We start from the raw sequence: 17,602 nt of genomic DNA, 5'->3' as shown, positions 1-17,602 counted from the left end.
TCTTTTCCAAATGCCAGGCTAGTCTGTAGAGCAGGGGTCCCCAAACTTTTTACACAGGGGGCCAGTTCACTGTCCCTCAGACCGTTGGAGAGCCGCCACATACAGTGCTCCTCTCACTGACCACCAATGAAAGAGGTGGCCCTTCCGGAAGTGCAGTGGGGGGCCGGATAAATGGCCTCAGGGGGCTGCATGCGGCCCGCGGGGCCATAGTTTGGGGACGCCTGCTGTAGAGACCTCTCAGAATCAGTACGTCCAAACTAAACTCATACTCTCTTGGTGACTAGGCTCTATACTTCAGAACTCAGAGACGCGTACCAAATGGGTCCTTTTTATTACCAATGCTCGAGGTTTGAACCTCATTATCTCACACCCAGACTATCACAAAGGTACTCTCTTCCTTTACAGTTTACTCTTAGCAATACCTCCAGCTTTATCATCTTTTAAAGAAAAACTTCATGCAGTTAAGCACTCTATGGACTCTTTTATGCCCCAACTGTTCAGCAAGGCAAATGAGGACTGTCACTACCTTAAAGATCCTCCTTCCTCTGAACTCAACAAGCTTCATAACACCTGCATACCTTAGCCCCCAACTTGAAATTCTTTAATACCCAGCTTGGTTTTTACACAAATTGTGAAGAGTTCTTGGACTCCCCAAGCATGGTGAATTGCTCCTCCCACAAGCCTTCAAAAACCTTCTTTCTTATAGAATACAGGTCATCGTGTTGTAATTATCTGCTTTTGCATTCCCTTCCTGAATTCATGCTGAGCCTCTACACCTCAGAGCCCACAGCTCAGGAACAGTGCACCGCGTTCTGGATAGCCAGACCCTCTCAGGTCACTAAGCTTGCCCACACTGGGTCTCTGCCGCTGTGCAGACATCACCTCTCTTCCTGGTCTGGGCTGGGCACCCCTTCCCCGGGTTCACATAGCATATGAACCCTTCCTTGGGTTCATAATAATTTACACCAGGGGTCCCCAAACTACGGCCTGCGGGCCGCAGGCGGCCCCTGAGGCCATTTATCTGGCCCCTCCGCACTTCTGGAAGGGGCACCTCTTTCATTGGTGGTCAGTGAGAGGAGCACAGGATGTGCCACAAAGCGCAGCATTGCTCACGTACAGTACTACTTCCGGTGACACGGGACGCACGCGTCACGGCTCCGGAAGCGCGTCATATCACTTGTTACGGCTAGCAGTGACAAATATGGAACCAGACATTGACCATCTCATTAGCCAAAAGCAGGCCCATAGTTCCCATTGAAATACTGGTCAGTTTGTTGATTTAAATTTATTTGTTCTTTATTTTAAATATTGTATTTGTTCCCGTTTTATTTTTTTACTTTAAAATAAGATATGTGCAGTGTGCATAGGGATTTGTTCATAGTTTTTTTTATAGTCCGGCCCTCCAATGGTCTGAGGGACAGTGAACTGGCCCCCTGTGTAAAAAGTTTGGGGACCCCTGATTTACACACTGCTTGGAAACTTTCACTTTTTGGTTTCATTTTTCTCTCTCTTTTCTGCAGTCCCATCCTCAACTAGACTAAGCCGCTTAAAGGCAAGGTCTCTTGTTCACTTCTTATTTCCATCAAACTTTGGTCAGTACCAGAATTCACTGAAGAAGGCCGAGGCCATGTCCTGCTTCAACGAGCCTGGGCCTGTGTGTGCTTTATTAGGTCTCCAGGGGATTCTGACACCCTCCGAGTTTGAGAACCACTGACCTCTACAGTCCCAGTCTGTTGCAGAATCTCACTAAGTATGTGGTGAATGAATGAATCAATCAATAAATGAACGAACACCCTCCTCAGTCAAACTCTCTGAACTTCTAAGACGAACCTAAAGCCAGCAGCGAGTTCATTCAGTGTTCCTCAACGTGTGGTCCCTGCAGCATTGCCTGGGAACTTGTTAGAAAGACAAATACATTTCCTCTGAGATCTACAGGATCAGAAAATCTGAGGATGGATGGAACCCAATAATCTGTGTTTTAACAAACCCTTCAGGTGATTCTGATGCACATTAACATTTAAGAATCATTGGATTAAATAAAAGACTTACACTTATTTCTCAGAAACCAGCCCCTGCCAGCCCCTCCTCTTCCTTTTTCCTATTCTCTCGTGCCTGCTCCCACGTGTTCTTCCTCCCTCTCTGTGGGACCAGCTCTTGAATCACACATTCACCCGTCCAGCCTGGATCTGAAGTCTAGAGGTTAAACAACACTAACCACATCCCTAACACCCCACACCACGTTACATCGCCTTCCTCAGGAGAGTGCGGTGGACCATTGCTGCCAACAAGTCACCTCCCTCAAAGCCACACAGCGCTGGCTCTCACCCTGCAATCACCCCCTCCTTGCAAGTCACAACTTTTTGTAGCTACCACCCAGCAATCCAAAAGAAAAGCACAGACAGCACTGGTCAGAGCAGGGAGACCTCTATCCACCCTGACCTGCATCCTGAACGGGCCCGGGAAATCAAATGGAAAGCCAGTCCCCCGGGGAGGTGACTGAGGACAGGAGGCTTCCCCAGAGATGGCCTGACATGTCCACACCACCCCAGGTGCTGCGCCTGTGGGGGCCCTCCCGAACTGATGAGGACGAGACAGCCTCAGAAACGCTCACAGCAGGCAATGAGCATTTATTTCCATCTCCACAAGTTCGGCTCGTGCTAAGAAGCAGCAAGGCCATCAGAGAGACAATTTGTTCCAGTCTGCTTTCGTGTCTAAAAGAGCTTCGTTTCTAGCCAGGTCTGAACCCTCCAGACCGGCTTCAGGAGCAAAAAGCAGAGTTTCCTGAATGTCAACAAGGTGTCCACTTGTCACAGTCCACTTAACGCTTCCTGGCTCTGGTTCCATCAGTAAAGATCTCTTGGAATTGCGCTCTGTGACAGCGATGCTCTAAGACCTGCGGGGAGATGAAGGCAAATCCAATTGCGCTTAAATATCTGTCACTTCTCTCTTTCCCCCGGAGCTCAACTTGCCTCATGGAAGAAAGCAGAAACAATTGATTGGTACTTTAAAATGATGTTGCTTCCTTTCTGCAGGGGCAAATGATAATGAATTTCAGCCCCTTGCCATCCTTGCTGTATTAAGTCCTGAACGTTTCCCCCGTAGCAAAGTCTGGCCCCACGGGCTGACTTCCTTCCAGGGCTCCAGAGGCACTTTGCTTGACATTGTCTCTACACTGTGGAGAAGTCACTGCCTGGCTGTTTGTAAATCGCTTTGTTTCTTTTAATGGTCTTTCAAATGCTGACTATAAAAGGCTTGATGGCTTTGGGAAGGGCTGTGGAAACCAAATTCAGAAAACTTCCTGAAGGTTAAACAGGCTAGTTTATGACTAATCTTCAATTTCATAAGATTAAATTAACATACTAATAGCAATTTTTGTTCAGAAATCGTGAGTTTCAAAGGAGCAGGATGCAAATGACTCAGAAATCCTGTGACAGTTATTGTTCTTCTTATTTCTGATGTATCATGAAAGTATGAATGGCTAAAAAAAAAAATCTTCAAGTTTAAATTTTTGCAATAAAAATGAATCTCAGAGAGTAGTCCTAAAGTGCTCTAGAGCTGACCGGGAAAGGTAGGAAGGGAAACTTGTTCTTCTCTGATAAGATATAAACAAAATGTTTTTAAAATGTGATGCGCCTTTGAGGGCCCCTAAATTTCTCTTTTATAGAGCCAGGCAGATAGAAGTGAGGGCATCTGGCTCTTTGAAAGAAGCAATCTGAAATCAATGATGTGCTAGTAAATGTTTAACCACCAGCTGGGGTTGGACTCAAAGGTGTAGTGTTTGCCAGTTTTCATTGTGTAAATACTCCTCCCATGACCGATTTCAAGCTACCAACAGCGAAGCTTCTGAAGCCTCTCACCAGCCCTGTGAATCACTCAACGCATCGCTGGATGAAGCACCGTGCTTAGAGCGTGAGGTCTGGGGTTTGAACTTCAGACCCACCACCTATCAACTGTGGGACCTCAAGTAGCATTATTACTTCTCTCTAGGCTTCTCATTATCTGAAAAATCGCTCTAGCACAGGATTATTGTGAAGAATAAACGAGATGGTGTATACAAAGAACTTACATGATAGATGATTGAAAACCATTACCATGTAGAGTGCTATTATTGTTGTTCTTGTTCTGTAAACTACATGGAAGGCTGACTATGACTTCTTTTATTTTAAAAAAGGGCAAAATAAATATTACAAAAACAACTGATTTTTGCAGCAATGGAAACCGCATTTAATCATACCTAAGTAATGCATCCCTCAATCGCTCATCTTAGTCTCTACGATTAATATTTGAAACTCACCTAGAGAAAGAGTGTCAGTTCTCTTGAAATTTTTCATTGAAAGGGTACGGGCAGGAATTCTGATTTCTTGCTGTTGACTCTTCCTGGGGAGAAGCCTCACTGTGACCTTTTAGACGTGTCATCCAACAGTCATTGAGTGCCTATCATGTGCCAAGCCCTGAGCCTGCCAAAAACACCTAAGAACAGGGAAACAGTGCCCAGGAGGCAAAACACAGCCTCTCTAAAGTTAGTCAAACAGACAAGACAGCAGTGATTGAATTCTTAACACAGCTTCGTGAGAATTCTGCCTCCGCTGTTCTACCGACATGGAAATCTGTTCAGTTGCCCCCCTGACATGCCCATGGCTCATTCTGTGCTGTTCCCTCTTTTCTCCAAGACTTCAGATCTCGTGGAGGTTCCTGAGGAAGCCGATGGGCCAGGAGGCGGGTATGACCTACGGAAGCGTAGCAACAGCGGTGAGTGACGGGCTGGGAGACCAATCAGGCCCCAGCACAAGTTGCAGATCATATTAGCCCGAGTCAGGGGGCAGGGGAAGTAGATTCCCAGTGACCTCGCTTTCTCAGCGAGCTCTGGAGTTCAATCTGGGCGATTGTTCAACCTTCTCTGGAGAGAAACTGGGCGTCGTCACTGGTGACTTTCAGGGATTTGACTACCATGTTCCTGAGTTCTGTCTCTTGAGTGCTCCTGCCTTATAGACTTGACTATAATGGGATTCAGGGGTCACTTCCAGACTTTTTGTTAAGGCTTCGTGTCCCCCACTCACCTACGTAAGATCAGCAAAGCCAAAGAGAAGCTAGTCCGCCCCCCTCCACTCACCTACATAAGATCAGCAAAGCCGCAGAGAAGCTAGTCCGCCCCCCTCCACTCACCTACATAAGATCAGCAAAGCCGCAGAGAAGCTAGTCCGCCCCCCTCCACTCACCTACATAAGATCAGCAAAGCCGCAGAGAAGCTAGTCCGTGTTCCACCTGAAGTACCTCAAACCAGGTAGGTGGTGGCACCAAGTGGGTGGTGGCATCAAAGAAGGGAGTCGGGGACTCACCCTTGGCTCCTCCTCAGCTGAGATAACAAAGTCTCTGGTATGTGCAACCTAGCACAAACATTCTTTATTAACATCATTTGATTTTCTAATAGCTTAAGTCCTGTTACACTAATTTCTAAAATAGTTATTAAATGCTAACTGCATTCTATTGCTTGCTAACATTAAGAAAGAAGTGCCTCTTAAAAGCAGAGCTTAAGGAAACATAACCAGCCTCGTATAAGTGTATCTTGCTGAGTTTTCTCATGGGAACAACTAATTAATCTCCACTCGTTTATTCAAAAAAAAAAAATTATGAAGCATTTACTGTCACCAGCAAAGGTACATAGGTTCCTAAACGCTGTCCTTAAATCACTCATAATCCAGCAAGACTGCACGTCCTGACTTGTGTCATTTACTTGGGCTGAGTGCATCCTCAGAGCAGAGATCACCCCTTCCGACTCTCACGCCTGCCTGGGAAGCGGGAGGCTGTGCCCTTTGGGTAGGATTTCCCCTCGACTGTTCGCCCTGCCTTTTCCAGACGGGACACAGTATCCCATAGCTGCTTTGTCAGCAGCTAGCTCAGTCTTACTCTCACTTCCTCAGTTCTAGGGATTTATGCATGTCCCTTATCCGGTCAGGACGGTGACTGGAGCCCCACAAGGCAGCACGTGCTTAGCTTCCCCCATGGCTCTCCCTGAAATCCGTTTCAGCACGGCCCCCTTGCCAATCCTGCACACATCTGCTAAAGCACGCTGCGAGGGTAAGGATCCTTTCACATCATGGAGGGAAACTGCACTTTAGGTGAATGCAAACACACACTGAGCATTTAGGTGTGCCTTTAGAGAGGCAAATTAAAGACTTCCCATGACCAGGGAACCCTCACAACTGGCAGTAACATGGCAGGACCATTGCAGCCTTGCAGGTCCAGTAGCTGAATTTGGTCAGCAACTCCGGACTTCAACATCTGGGGAAAACTCACCAGAGACCAGTATATAAACCAGACATGCCTGCAGCTTAATGCTCCAGGTCTGGTCAGCTGCTCTGTCTCCGAGTCTGAATTCTGTTTGTATCCCTTCCTTGACACTTCTCACCAATGCGATGGCCTCCTCAACCCTGACCACACTGGACATATCTGGTCCTTGGCCGCTCCTTGCTCTGGAGCCAGACTGCTGGACTTCACTTGGTGATTATGGGGCTATAAAGCAGTGACCTAGCCTCTCTCAACCTCTGTCGACTCATCTGTAAAATGAGGATAATAATATCATCAAACCCAAAAGATGCTGTGATCTTTAAATGAGATAATGGGTGAAAGTACCATGTATACATTGATGACTCCGAAACTTCATTTCCAGCAGTAGCCTTCTTTGCTGCATCCGCACACCAACAGCCTAGCCCAGTGGTCGGCAAACTCATTAGTCAACAGAGCCAAATATCAGCAGTACAACGATTGAAATTTCTTTTGAGAGCCAATTTTTTTAAACTTAAACTATATAGGTAGATACATTCCTTATCTAGGTAGCGCCCGCACGTGGTATTTTGTGGAAGAGCCACACTCAAGGGGCCAAAGAGCTGCGTGTGGCTCACGAGCCACAGTTTGCCGACCAGAGGCCTATAGAATATGGCCATCTGGATGTGGAATAGGCACCTTTAATTAACACTGGACTCTAGACTCTTTCACTCACCCACCCACATCGGCTCGTCCCGGGTTGTCCCCACTCAGTAGATAAGAAATGCATTCTACTAGTTGAGCAGGCCAAAACTTTGGGCATCAGCCTTGACTCCCCCTCCTTCTCACACCCCGTATCTAATCTGCCAGCAGATCCTACCTGCTGCTCCAAACTCTTGCCCAGCGTGTGCCCTCCACTTATCTCTCTGCCTCAGCCATCCTGGCCCAGCTCTGGTGATACTGCTCTTGCCCATTCCTTTAGTAGTTATGGTCTTTTTCTGGCCCTGGAGGTTTCTTTTACTCAAAAAGCAGTCTTTATAGGATTTTACAGTGTGAAAGAATTGTCACTTATATAGGGATCATCAATAGGAAGTGCAGTTGCTATCAATTAAGTCATCATAAGGTCATAAAGTGTCCGAAATGCAGCTCAGAGCCTCCCTACTCCAAGTGAGGCCCATTGACCAGCAGCCTTGAGAGCCTGTTAGAAATGCTGACTCCCAGGCTGTTCCAGAACACCTCCGTTATCAGGATTTATGTATGAATCTGGGGTAGGAATCTTGTTCAAGTTTGAGAAGCAGGATTAGACGTCATGGAGTCGTCTACGGCCATACCACACTGAACGCGCCCGATCTCGTCTGATCTCGGAAGCTAAGCAGGGTCGGGCCTGGTTAGTACTTGGATGGTAGATGTCATGGAGTCAATCCCCTCTCCTCCAGTAAACACACACACATACAACACATACCATTAGATCAGCAGTTCTCAACCTGTGGGTCGCGACCCCGGCGGGGGTCGAACGACCAAAACACAGGGGTTGCCTAAAGCCACCGGAAAATACATATTTGTTATACAATACATTTTTAAGTAAAATATGCATTTCAGATGGCTTTAGGCGACCCGTGTTTTGGTCATTCGACCCCCGCCAGGGTCGCGACCCACAGGTTGAGAACCGCTGCATTAGATAATGAAACCAAGGCACGGAGTAATATACTCAAAGTTGATTATTCACCATCTCTGTTATGTCAAGGGGCATTTTTACAGAATTACTCAAAGAATTTGTTAAAAGAATTTAGCAAGCAATAAACGTCTCAAAAGCTTTGGAGCTCTATTAGCTATTCCTTTGATCAGCGGTAGCTTTCTTTACAATGCACCCTTGGAAGCAAGAGAGATTAATTATGCAGCAATTTGCTTCAGAAATTTTTTCTTTGATGAGATTGAATCCCCTGTCCGTGCAGTTCGAGAAAGAACACAGAGAAAACACCCTGCTTTGGGGGTCCCGGTTCCCTCTAGTCCTCTCACCATCATGGGAAGGATGGTATTGGCTTTTCAGGAGCAGTGCTTAGGTTTCTAGTCACAAGCAGTTCTGCACTCTATGTGTTTCATTTCTGTCCGAAATTATGCACAGTGCATACAGATATTGTTTCTGCCAGCCAGGTGGAATGTGAAATCCTGGAGGAATATTTCCAAAGCCACCTTTGGAAATAAATGGTATAAGAATACAATTTATGCTTATATCTCTACTGTTAATAGTACAGTCTCTGCCTTTTCTTTATAGAAGATCTTGGGCAGGTCTGAGTGTGTCTGGTTGTTGTTTCGACACTATTCCCAGAAGCATCAGAAATATGGATGGGGTGAGTTGTTGGTCTTCAGCTTTGCTTCTCACTGCCAGAAACTCCACTAGAAGCAAGGTAATAAGCAAAGGGAGCAGAAGACCCTACGCTTCCTATTTCAGCTCAAGAGGCCAAATGATGATGTTACTGACTGCTTTCAATAACTGCATTTCAGTCTAACTGTACACGATCCTAACTTACCTGGAAGAGAAACAGAGGGAAAAGGACACAGCAAGACAGATTCTTAGAAACATTCTTTTAAAAGAACTGGGCTAGGCCCTGGCCGGTTGGCTCAGCGGTAGAGCGTCGGCCTGGCATGCGGGGGACCCGGGTTCGATTCCTGGCCAGGGCACATAGGAGAAGCGCCCATTTGCTTCTCCACCCCCTCCTCCTTCCTCTCTGTCTCTCTCTTCCCCTCCAGCAGCCAAGGCTCCATTGGAGTAAAGATGGCCCAGGCGCTGGGGATGGCTCCTTGGCCTCTGCCCCAGGTGCTAGAGTGGCTCTGGTCCCGGTAGAGTGACGCCCGGAGAGGCAGAGCATCACCCCCTGGTGGGCAGAGCATCGCCCCTGGTGGGCGTGCCGGGTGGATCCCCGTCGGGCGCATGCGGGAGTCTGTCTGACTGTCTCTCCCCGTTTCCAGCTTCAGAAAAATACAAAAAATAAATAAATAAATAAATAAATAAATAAAAGAACTGGGCTAATCACATTGATTTGAGAATATTACAGAGCCCAATAGTACTTTATGTTGTACTAAAACAAAGAATTTTTCCTAGAAAGAAAAACGGCATCCTCATCTTTGTAAAATCTACCCTAGCCTTTAGTACACACTGGTTCTAGATCTCAAATTTTGAGTTGTCACACAAAATAAGGAAGCAAATATTTTAATGGCTCTTTTGGCAGATCCCCCTGGTTCTGGTCCCCCCTCCAGTGGACAAGTCCCAAATTACAGGTGCAAATGTTATGGTGTGTTTTTGCAAGACACAATTAGTAGCTAGACCATTTGCAACGAAATGGATAGACTTAGGGGGTGTTATGCTAAGTGAAATAAGTCAGATATAGAAAGACAAGACCCACCTGATTTCACTTATATGTGAATCTAAAAAATAAGAAAGAAAGAAAAAAAGAAAACGGAAATAAACTCATAGATATGGAGAACAAATTTGAGGGTTGACAAATGTGAGGGTTTGGGGGTGAAAAATATGTACAAATTGGTAATTATAAAAAACAGTCACAGGGTTATAAAGTACAGCTGAGGGAATATAGTCAATAGTATTATAATAAGTATGGATGGTATCAGATGAGTGTTAGACTTATTGCGGTGATCACTTCGAAAGTTATATAAATGTCTAATCACTATGTTGTACACATGAAACTAACAGTATGTCGACTGTAATTGAAAAATAATTAAATTTTTTTCAAAGTTACTATAGGCAAATATTTAACAAAAGAAAGATTATATATATGTGAAAAAAAATGAACTTTAAGACCAAAAAAAAAAAAAGCATTACTATAGAAGAGCATCACTACATAATCAGGTTCACTTCACCAAAAGATATAAATTCTGAACTTGTATCCACTTAATAGCCTTTAAATAACAGAAACTCAAAGAGGAATTGATAGCCTCACCAGGTGGTGGTGTAGTGGATATAGAGCGTCAGCCTAGGACACTGAGGACCCAGGTTCAAAACCCTGAGGTTGCCAGTTTGAACGCAGGCTCATCTGGCTTGAGCGTGGAATCATAGACAATGACCCCATGGTTGCTGGCCTGAGCCCAAATGTCGCTGGCTTGAAGTCCAAGGTCTCTGGCTTGTGTTCAAGGTCAGTGGCTTGAGCAAGGGGTCGCTGGCTCAGCTGGAGCCCCCTAATCAAAGCACATATGAGAAAGCAATCAATGAACAACTAAGGTGCCACAACTAGGAGTTGATGCTTCTCATCTTTATCCCTTCCTGTCTGTCTTTCCCTGTCTGTCCCTCTCTCTCAGAAATAGAAAAGAGAGGAATTGATAGAACTGTTAGGAAATTTGACATTCCCCTTTATAGTGAGGGATTTTAACATGCCTTTCAGTCATTGATGTGTCAGATAGACAAAAAGATTCAATATAAACATAGAGGAATTGAGGACACATGACAATTCCAATTGACTTAAGAAGGACATTCCATCTAACAAATGGACAATTCACATTCTTTTTAAGAACCTTTGGAACAACTATAAAAATTGATCACCCGCCAGGCAACAAGCATGCTTTAAAAATTGATATTATATAGAACACTTCTTTCTGACTACTATAGAAATCAATAGTCAAAAGATAAGTAGAAAAAAACCATAATTTGGGACATTAAAACATTTTTTTTAATTTTTATTTATTCATTTTAGAGAAGAGAGAGAGAGAGAGAGAGAGAGAAGGGGGGAGGAGCAGGAAGCATCAACTCCCATATGTGCCTTAACCAGGCAAGCCTAGGGTTTCAAACCGGCGACCTCAGCGTTCCAGGTCGACGCTTGATCCACTGTGCCACCACAGGTCAGGCGGGACATTAGAACATTTTAAAAAGCTCTTGTGTTAAAAAAGAATTCATAATGAAAATTGTAATATATTTAAAACTAAGTAATAGGGAAAACACTACATATCAAAACTTGTGGAATTCAGCTAAAGTTGTGACTAGAATATTTACCTTTAAAACTATTCTATTAAAAAATTTTTAAAATGCTGAAATGTAATCATCTAGGCAGCATTTTTTTAAGAAGTCAGAAAAAAATAATAAAGCCACAGAAAGCAGTAGGAAGACAAAAGCAGAAATGATTAAATTATGAAGATAGATCATAAATCCTTGGAGTGGTTCTATAAAAATCAAATTTACAACATTGAACAATTTTTAAGAATAAAATAGAAAGACAAAACAAAAAGCAATATTAAAAAATATGAATATAACAGAGACCAAAAGGAAAATGAACAACGTTTATTACCAACTTCATACCAATAAATTTTAAGTATTTTATAAAGCAGGCAGATACCAAGAAAAATATAAATGACCAAAGTCTGACTCAAGAATAGAAATAGAAAACTTGAATTTGCTTCTAATCATGTTAGCAATGGAATCAATATTTTACATTTTTGCACAGTGAAAATACGAGGCCCAGTCAACTTTATAAGTAAATGCTACCAAACATATAAGGAATAGAAACTTTCCATATGACATTAGTTCTTTCTGGACAACAAAACGTGTCAAAGAGGGGAGACAACAGCATTGTCTAACTCAGTTTATGAGGCTAATATAACAAAGACAGTAAGAGAGAGGGAAAGCATGGGCTGGTGTCTGTCCCATTTGAACATGGATGCAGAAATCTAAAACAAAATCTCAGTAAACTGAATCCAGTAATGTCTCTTTAAAAGATAATGCATAATTACCAAGTTGCACTTATGCCAGGAATGCAAATTTGAGTCAATGTCTGATAAGCCAATAATGTAACTGGCTGCATTACCAGGTTAAAGATAAAAAAAAGTAATAATAATCATCTCATTGGAAAACACAGTGGTGGGCATGGGCCTTACAGGACTGCAAAGCAACAGGAAAGACAGAATGTGGGAAAGTAACAGAAGAGACCCTTCTGGGGATATGGCAAATTGAAAGATTCATTTTATGTCTGTTACATTAGAAAACATTACTAAGTGAAATAAGTCAGGTGCAAACGGATAAGAACTATATGATTTCACTCATGTGTGGGTAATAAAACAAAACAAACAAACTCACAGACACAGATAACAGTGTAGTGGTTACTAGAGGGGGAGGGAGTAGGGGGAGGGAGCGAGTAGGGGGAGGATGAAGAGGTCAGAGGGGGTCAAATATGTGATGACAGGAGGAGACTAGCCTTTGGGTGGTAAGCACACAATGCAGTATACAGATGATGTATCAGAACAGTACACTTGTGAGCTCTATAATGTTATTAACCAACGTTACCCCAATATATTTAATTGAAAAAAAAAAAAAACATGGCCTGACCTGTGGTGGCACATATGGGAGTTGATGCTTCCTACTACTCCCCCTTCTCTCTCTCTCTCTCTCTCTCTCTCTCTCTCTCCTCTCTCTCTAAAAATCAATAAATAAAATATTTTTTTAAAAAACTGTAAAAAAAAAAAAAAAAAAAGAAAACACGTGTGCATAAGGGACATAGTCATTGAATACTTGTCGTGGATGAAATTAATAAGTTGAAAGCACCAACCTAAAAGGTGTACGATATATTTTTTGGTAAAATAATAACCTCTCTTTATTCCTTGCCCTCAAATCAAAGTCTTAGACTTGACTCCAGAAGGAATAGGTTTTAATTTTGGCACTGTTTGCTTCTCTTTGCAACCATACTGCTGAAAGCACACTTGGGGGTCACTACAAATGGTTTTTAATGTAGTTCACCAAAATAATACACATTTTGAGCCAGATGCTTAATGGATATTCAATAAAAAGCTAAGTAATGTGACATTACAAAATTGTAAACACAGTCGAAATTTATCATTGCATATGTACCTTATGTAGGTCCCCTTTTGAGCTCCAATCAAGAATTTTCTAGGAAGATTCTCTTTGGGTGTTTCCATTCCAATATTTAACGTTCTTTTAGAAGTAGTCAGTTCTCTATTTATGGAATCAAAGATTTACACCAGGATTTTAGGTGATCGCATTATACCAGAGAAAAGTATTGCTCGCTTCTACTCTTTTTAAACTAAGCTGAGTGTCCAAACAGTAAGGCTGCTAAGTTCCCATAGGATTAGGTCTTTTCCACTTACCCACAAACCAGAGCTCCTCCAATGACTACACACTGGCCTCTTAGGGATAATAGAATTGCATCCACAGACTCTGGAACTATAAACCAAAGAGCCGATGTGTACTAAGCATCGGCACATTGCCAGGAGCTCTTGTTTTTACATCACAGTAATTGAGTCCATTTTCGGGAGACTGTTAGTGGAGATTGTCAAAGCACTAACTGCAATAGGTGATAGAGCTTTCTAGCTTTCATTTTCAAAATAGAATGCAGTTATCATTAAGAACCTCTAGAACCATGATGGTGAACCTTTTTATAAAAACCGCCCACTTTTGCAATGCTGGTCAACCTGGTCCCTCCCGCCCACTAGTGGGCGTTCCAGCTTTCATGGTGGGCCAATTGCAGTGCCGTTTGGTTGCTCCGCTACCGCCCACCATGAAAGCTGGAATGCCCACTAGTGGGCGGGAGGGATCAGGTTGACCAGCACTGCAAAAGTAGGCGGTTTTTATATTTTATAGTTCGCCATCACGGCTCTAGAATCAAGACATTGAAAATAGATATAAGAATCTGGTATTTAGAAAAGGTCATTCAAATATAATTAATTTGGGCCCTGTGTCACTCTGCATCCCATAACAAATTATTTGGTGCATTCAACAAAGACGAATGGCGTGGTTTCTGTTCAGGAGAAGAGCACTACCAAATGAGTCTGGGTTGTAAACACACCAGGGCCAGGCAGCCAAGAGGCTGTGTGCTAGCTGGAGGCGTGTCCAAGGGTGTGGGCATGCAGAGGAGGCGGTGCAGCCTGCTGCCTGGGGGACCTGGGGAAGCGTCACATGGAAGACAATATGAAAGCCGGGTCACTGAGAACAAGGAGAGGGCAGAGAGAAGTAAGGTAGAATCTGTGGTACCGGGAATAATAAAGCCACACCTTTCAAACATGTTTCCAAAACATGGTGACAGGATTCATAAAGCTCCTGCTTTCTCTTGTCTCCTGCAGTGTTTACGTATCCAGAAAATGGCACTGACGATTTCAGAGACCAAGCAAAGGACATAAACCACCAGGTATTTATGGTTGTCTCAGAAGCAGGTTGTTTCCACATACATGGAGTCCTCGGGTTACGACAGTCTCGTGGACAACATTTCGAGTTTACAATGCTCACTCCCATAAAAACTTTAAAAAACTGAGATGTGAGTGTTTCAGCTTACACCATTAGCGTCGTACTTACGGACTCCATGGGCAAACTAGTTTGGTTGTGCACGGCAGATGAATATGCAGTACAGTGTACAGTACAGTATATTTATGTCCTTTTCCTTTTTCTGTGGCTTAGTTGTATTTTTATGTTCTAGATCAGCGGTTCTAACCTGTGGGTCGCGACCCCGGCGGGTGTGGAACGACCAAAATACAGGGGTCGCCTAAAGCCATCGGAAAATACATATTTACTATATAATACATTTTTAAATAAAATATGTATTTCGTAAAATACATATTTATTATACAATACATTTTTAAAGAAAATACGTATTTTGGAAAATACATATTTATTATACAATACATTTTTAAATAAAATATGTATTTCCGATGGCTTTAGGCGACCCCTGTGTTTTGGTCGTTCAACCCCCGCCAGGGTCGCGACCCACAGGTTGAGAAGCGCTGTTCTAGATTATGATTTTACAACTGTGTTAGGATAGGTAAGTGACTTAGGATAGGGTGTGTTTCAACTTACACCAAAATTCTGGTTACGTTACTGACATAGGAACAGAACTGTGTCATAACCCGTGGACCTCCTGTACATGTTACATACCAGTAGATACAGACTCTATAGTGTATAAATTACATAATATGTAATTATATAACTACATAATATATGGACTATATTTTATAGTACACAAGTATATATATTTGTTATACTTGTGTGTTCATTTGTATATAATTAGAATAGAATCCATAAAATAGAATAGAATAAATTGATAGAATCAATAGAATAAAAGATATCTAAGCTTTTATCTAAGTGAATCAGATAAAAAGGATATAGTTGTGTGCAGCTTTTGTTTGTTTTATCCATAGCATATATTTGTTACATCATCATGTATTTGAAGATAATATACAATTACATATTATTTCATACTATATATATTATACAATTATGTCATATATTATGTAGTTTTTACTTTATTATATGTATTACAAAGTATAAACATTTATATTGCATTTCCATTTAACTGGTTAATAATAGTAGCTAATATTTATATAACACTTGTAGTCTTCCATAGTCTACAAACTGGGGATAATAATAAAATCTACCTGGCAGGGCTGTTGTGAGGCTCCAGTATGCCCATGCATGTCACATACATGCCTGGCACACGGTAAGCTATCAAAGCAGTAGCTTTTATTATCATTGTTGATGTGCTTGCTTCAGCAGCACCTATATTATCATTGTTGCAAGGTTTCATAGCCAGTAGATGGTGATTCCAGGATATAAACTAAATCTACCTGAGGTCAAAATCTGTGCTTTTTATCACAAATAAATTGTCACAAACATTTTGGCATATATAAACTAATTGCCACAAAAATATACCCAGCTCCCTTTGATATTTTAGATACCAAATTTTAGGCTAACTGATAAAAAACCAATTTTATGGATCACTTCATAAATTATGTAAATGTCTAACCACTATGTTGTACTCCTGAAACTAATATAATATTGAATAGCAATTGTAATTGAAAAAACAAAAAATATTTAAAGGTCAGTTTTAGGAAGTGACTGTTGTTTACCCCTAGTCACATGTCCCTCTTTTTATAGAGAGAATATTCTCGTTCCTTGGGTCAAACCTGTGTGTGTCACCATTCATGAACAACTATAGAAAAAAAATATTATTTGAAGAAAATTTTAGTATTTCTGATAAAGACCTTTACATGATTGTTTTCAACTGGTTTGTAATAAAATCTATCTCAGCTAAAAAATTTAAAATAAACCAGTGGTTGAAACACAGTCTTTAATAATGCATAGCTGTTTAACACTAAGAGCCATACACGAATTACATTCCACTAACGTCACCATTTTTTTTTTCTTTTCCCCCTTGATTCTCTCCATTTCTTCCTCCTTCTTTCTCTAATGTTTCTTTTATTATCTCTTTCAGGAACCTCTTTCCAAAGACCCATTACAGATGAACACCTATGTTGCCTTGTACAAATTTGAACCACAAGAGAATGAAGATTTGGAGATGAGGTAAAAAAACATTTTTTAAAGGAAAAAAGGAAAGAATGAATGAAAATAATAATAATAATTCCCTTTGTATCACCTCTGGGAGATTTAGAGCAATTCTCAAACTTCAGTGTGCATCCCATGACCTGCAGGGCTGGTTCACACACAGCTTGCTGGGCGAGCCCCGGGGTTTCTGATTCACCAGGTCCAGGGTGAGGATTGAGACTGTATTTCTAACTGGTCTGCTGGTAGTTTGGATGCTGCTGACCCGGGACCACACTTTACAAAGCACAGTTCTAACACATGGCCAACAGAACTGCTAATGCGAGCTTTCGTAAAAGTTGAGCATCAGATGCTCTTGGCATCCTGTGAGGTCTAATAGGGAATCCAGACAAAAAATGTATTTGATCCCCAGATTGATATTGATTGAAGAATCAAACTAAAACCATCTGTGTTTCCTGTTGGAGACTGGCACTCCCCCTGGTTCACACTCAGAGACAGGCTTTCGTTTCAGGACCCATTGTCATGGTAACTGACACATGGAGACAGTAAGGTGAACTTTGGGAACCCTCAGGAAATCTGAACCTATCTCTTGACTACAGTTGTGGTTCTTTGTGCATCCAGGGTAGTGAAGCTGGAGTCAGTCTTGTGCTCAGATCTTATTGTATGACCTTAAGCCATTTATAAAAAAAAAACCTCATTACTCCGGTTTCCCTATGAATAAAAGAATAAGAACGACATCTTCTCCCCAAGATATTTGTGAGGATGAAATGGGTAGTATCCATAAAGCCTGTCGCACAGTGCCTAGTCACTATAAACACTCAGTCTGGGGAGTTCCGTTCTTATAACATGGTGTGTTCACTGGCCTGTCTCCAAGAAAAGGCCTTACTCTCCCTCCTTCATTCACGGCCCTAAAACATACGTGTTCTGGGGGAAGGCTTTGGTGGTTTCCAATTGGAGAGCAGGATAGAGAGGGCTGCTTTTCTAGTCAAATGGGCTCTTGGAGACTACTCCTTTCCAAGCCGAAAGAGAATGGAGAGCAAAGTTAACGCTGAAAATATCGAC

At 42.3% G+C, this 17,602-nt stretch overlaps 2 protein-coding genes across 3 annotated transcripts in view; one reads left to right on the top strand and one right to left on the bottom strand.

Moving 5' to 3' along the window:
- Positions 1-17,602, bottom strand: part of EPM2AIP1 (EPM2A interacting protein 1) — an 835,019-nt gene that overhangs the window by 413,665 nt on the left and 403,752 nt on the right. The gene's annotated exons all lie outside the window — the stretch shown is intronic.
- Positions 1-17,602, top strand: part of STAC (SH3 and cysteine rich domain) — a 137,919-nt gene that overhangs the window by 93,221 nt on the left and 27,096 nt on the right. For both annotated transcript variants that reach the window (XM_066351435.1, XM_066351434.1), the window contains exons 6-8: positions 4,671-4,749; positions 14,332-14,396; positions 16,473-16,561. In XM_066351435.1, the coding sequence (XP_066207532.1) occupies positions 4,671-4,749; positions 14,332-14,396; positions 16,473-16,561 (233 nt within the window). The remainder of the gene's footprint in view (positions 1-4,670; positions 4,750-14,331; positions 14,397-16,472; positions 16,562-17,602) is intronic.

Source organism: Saccopteryx leptura, chromosome 10, assembly GCF_036850995.1.
Source record: "Saccopteryx leptura isolate mSacLep1 chromosome 10, mSacLep1_pri_phased_curated, whole genome shotgun sequence".
NCBI lineage: Eukaryota > Metazoa > Chordata > Mammalia > Chiroptera > Emballonuridae > Saccopteryx > Saccopteryx leptura.
This window is presented reverse-complemented; position numbering and strand designations above follow the sequence as displayed.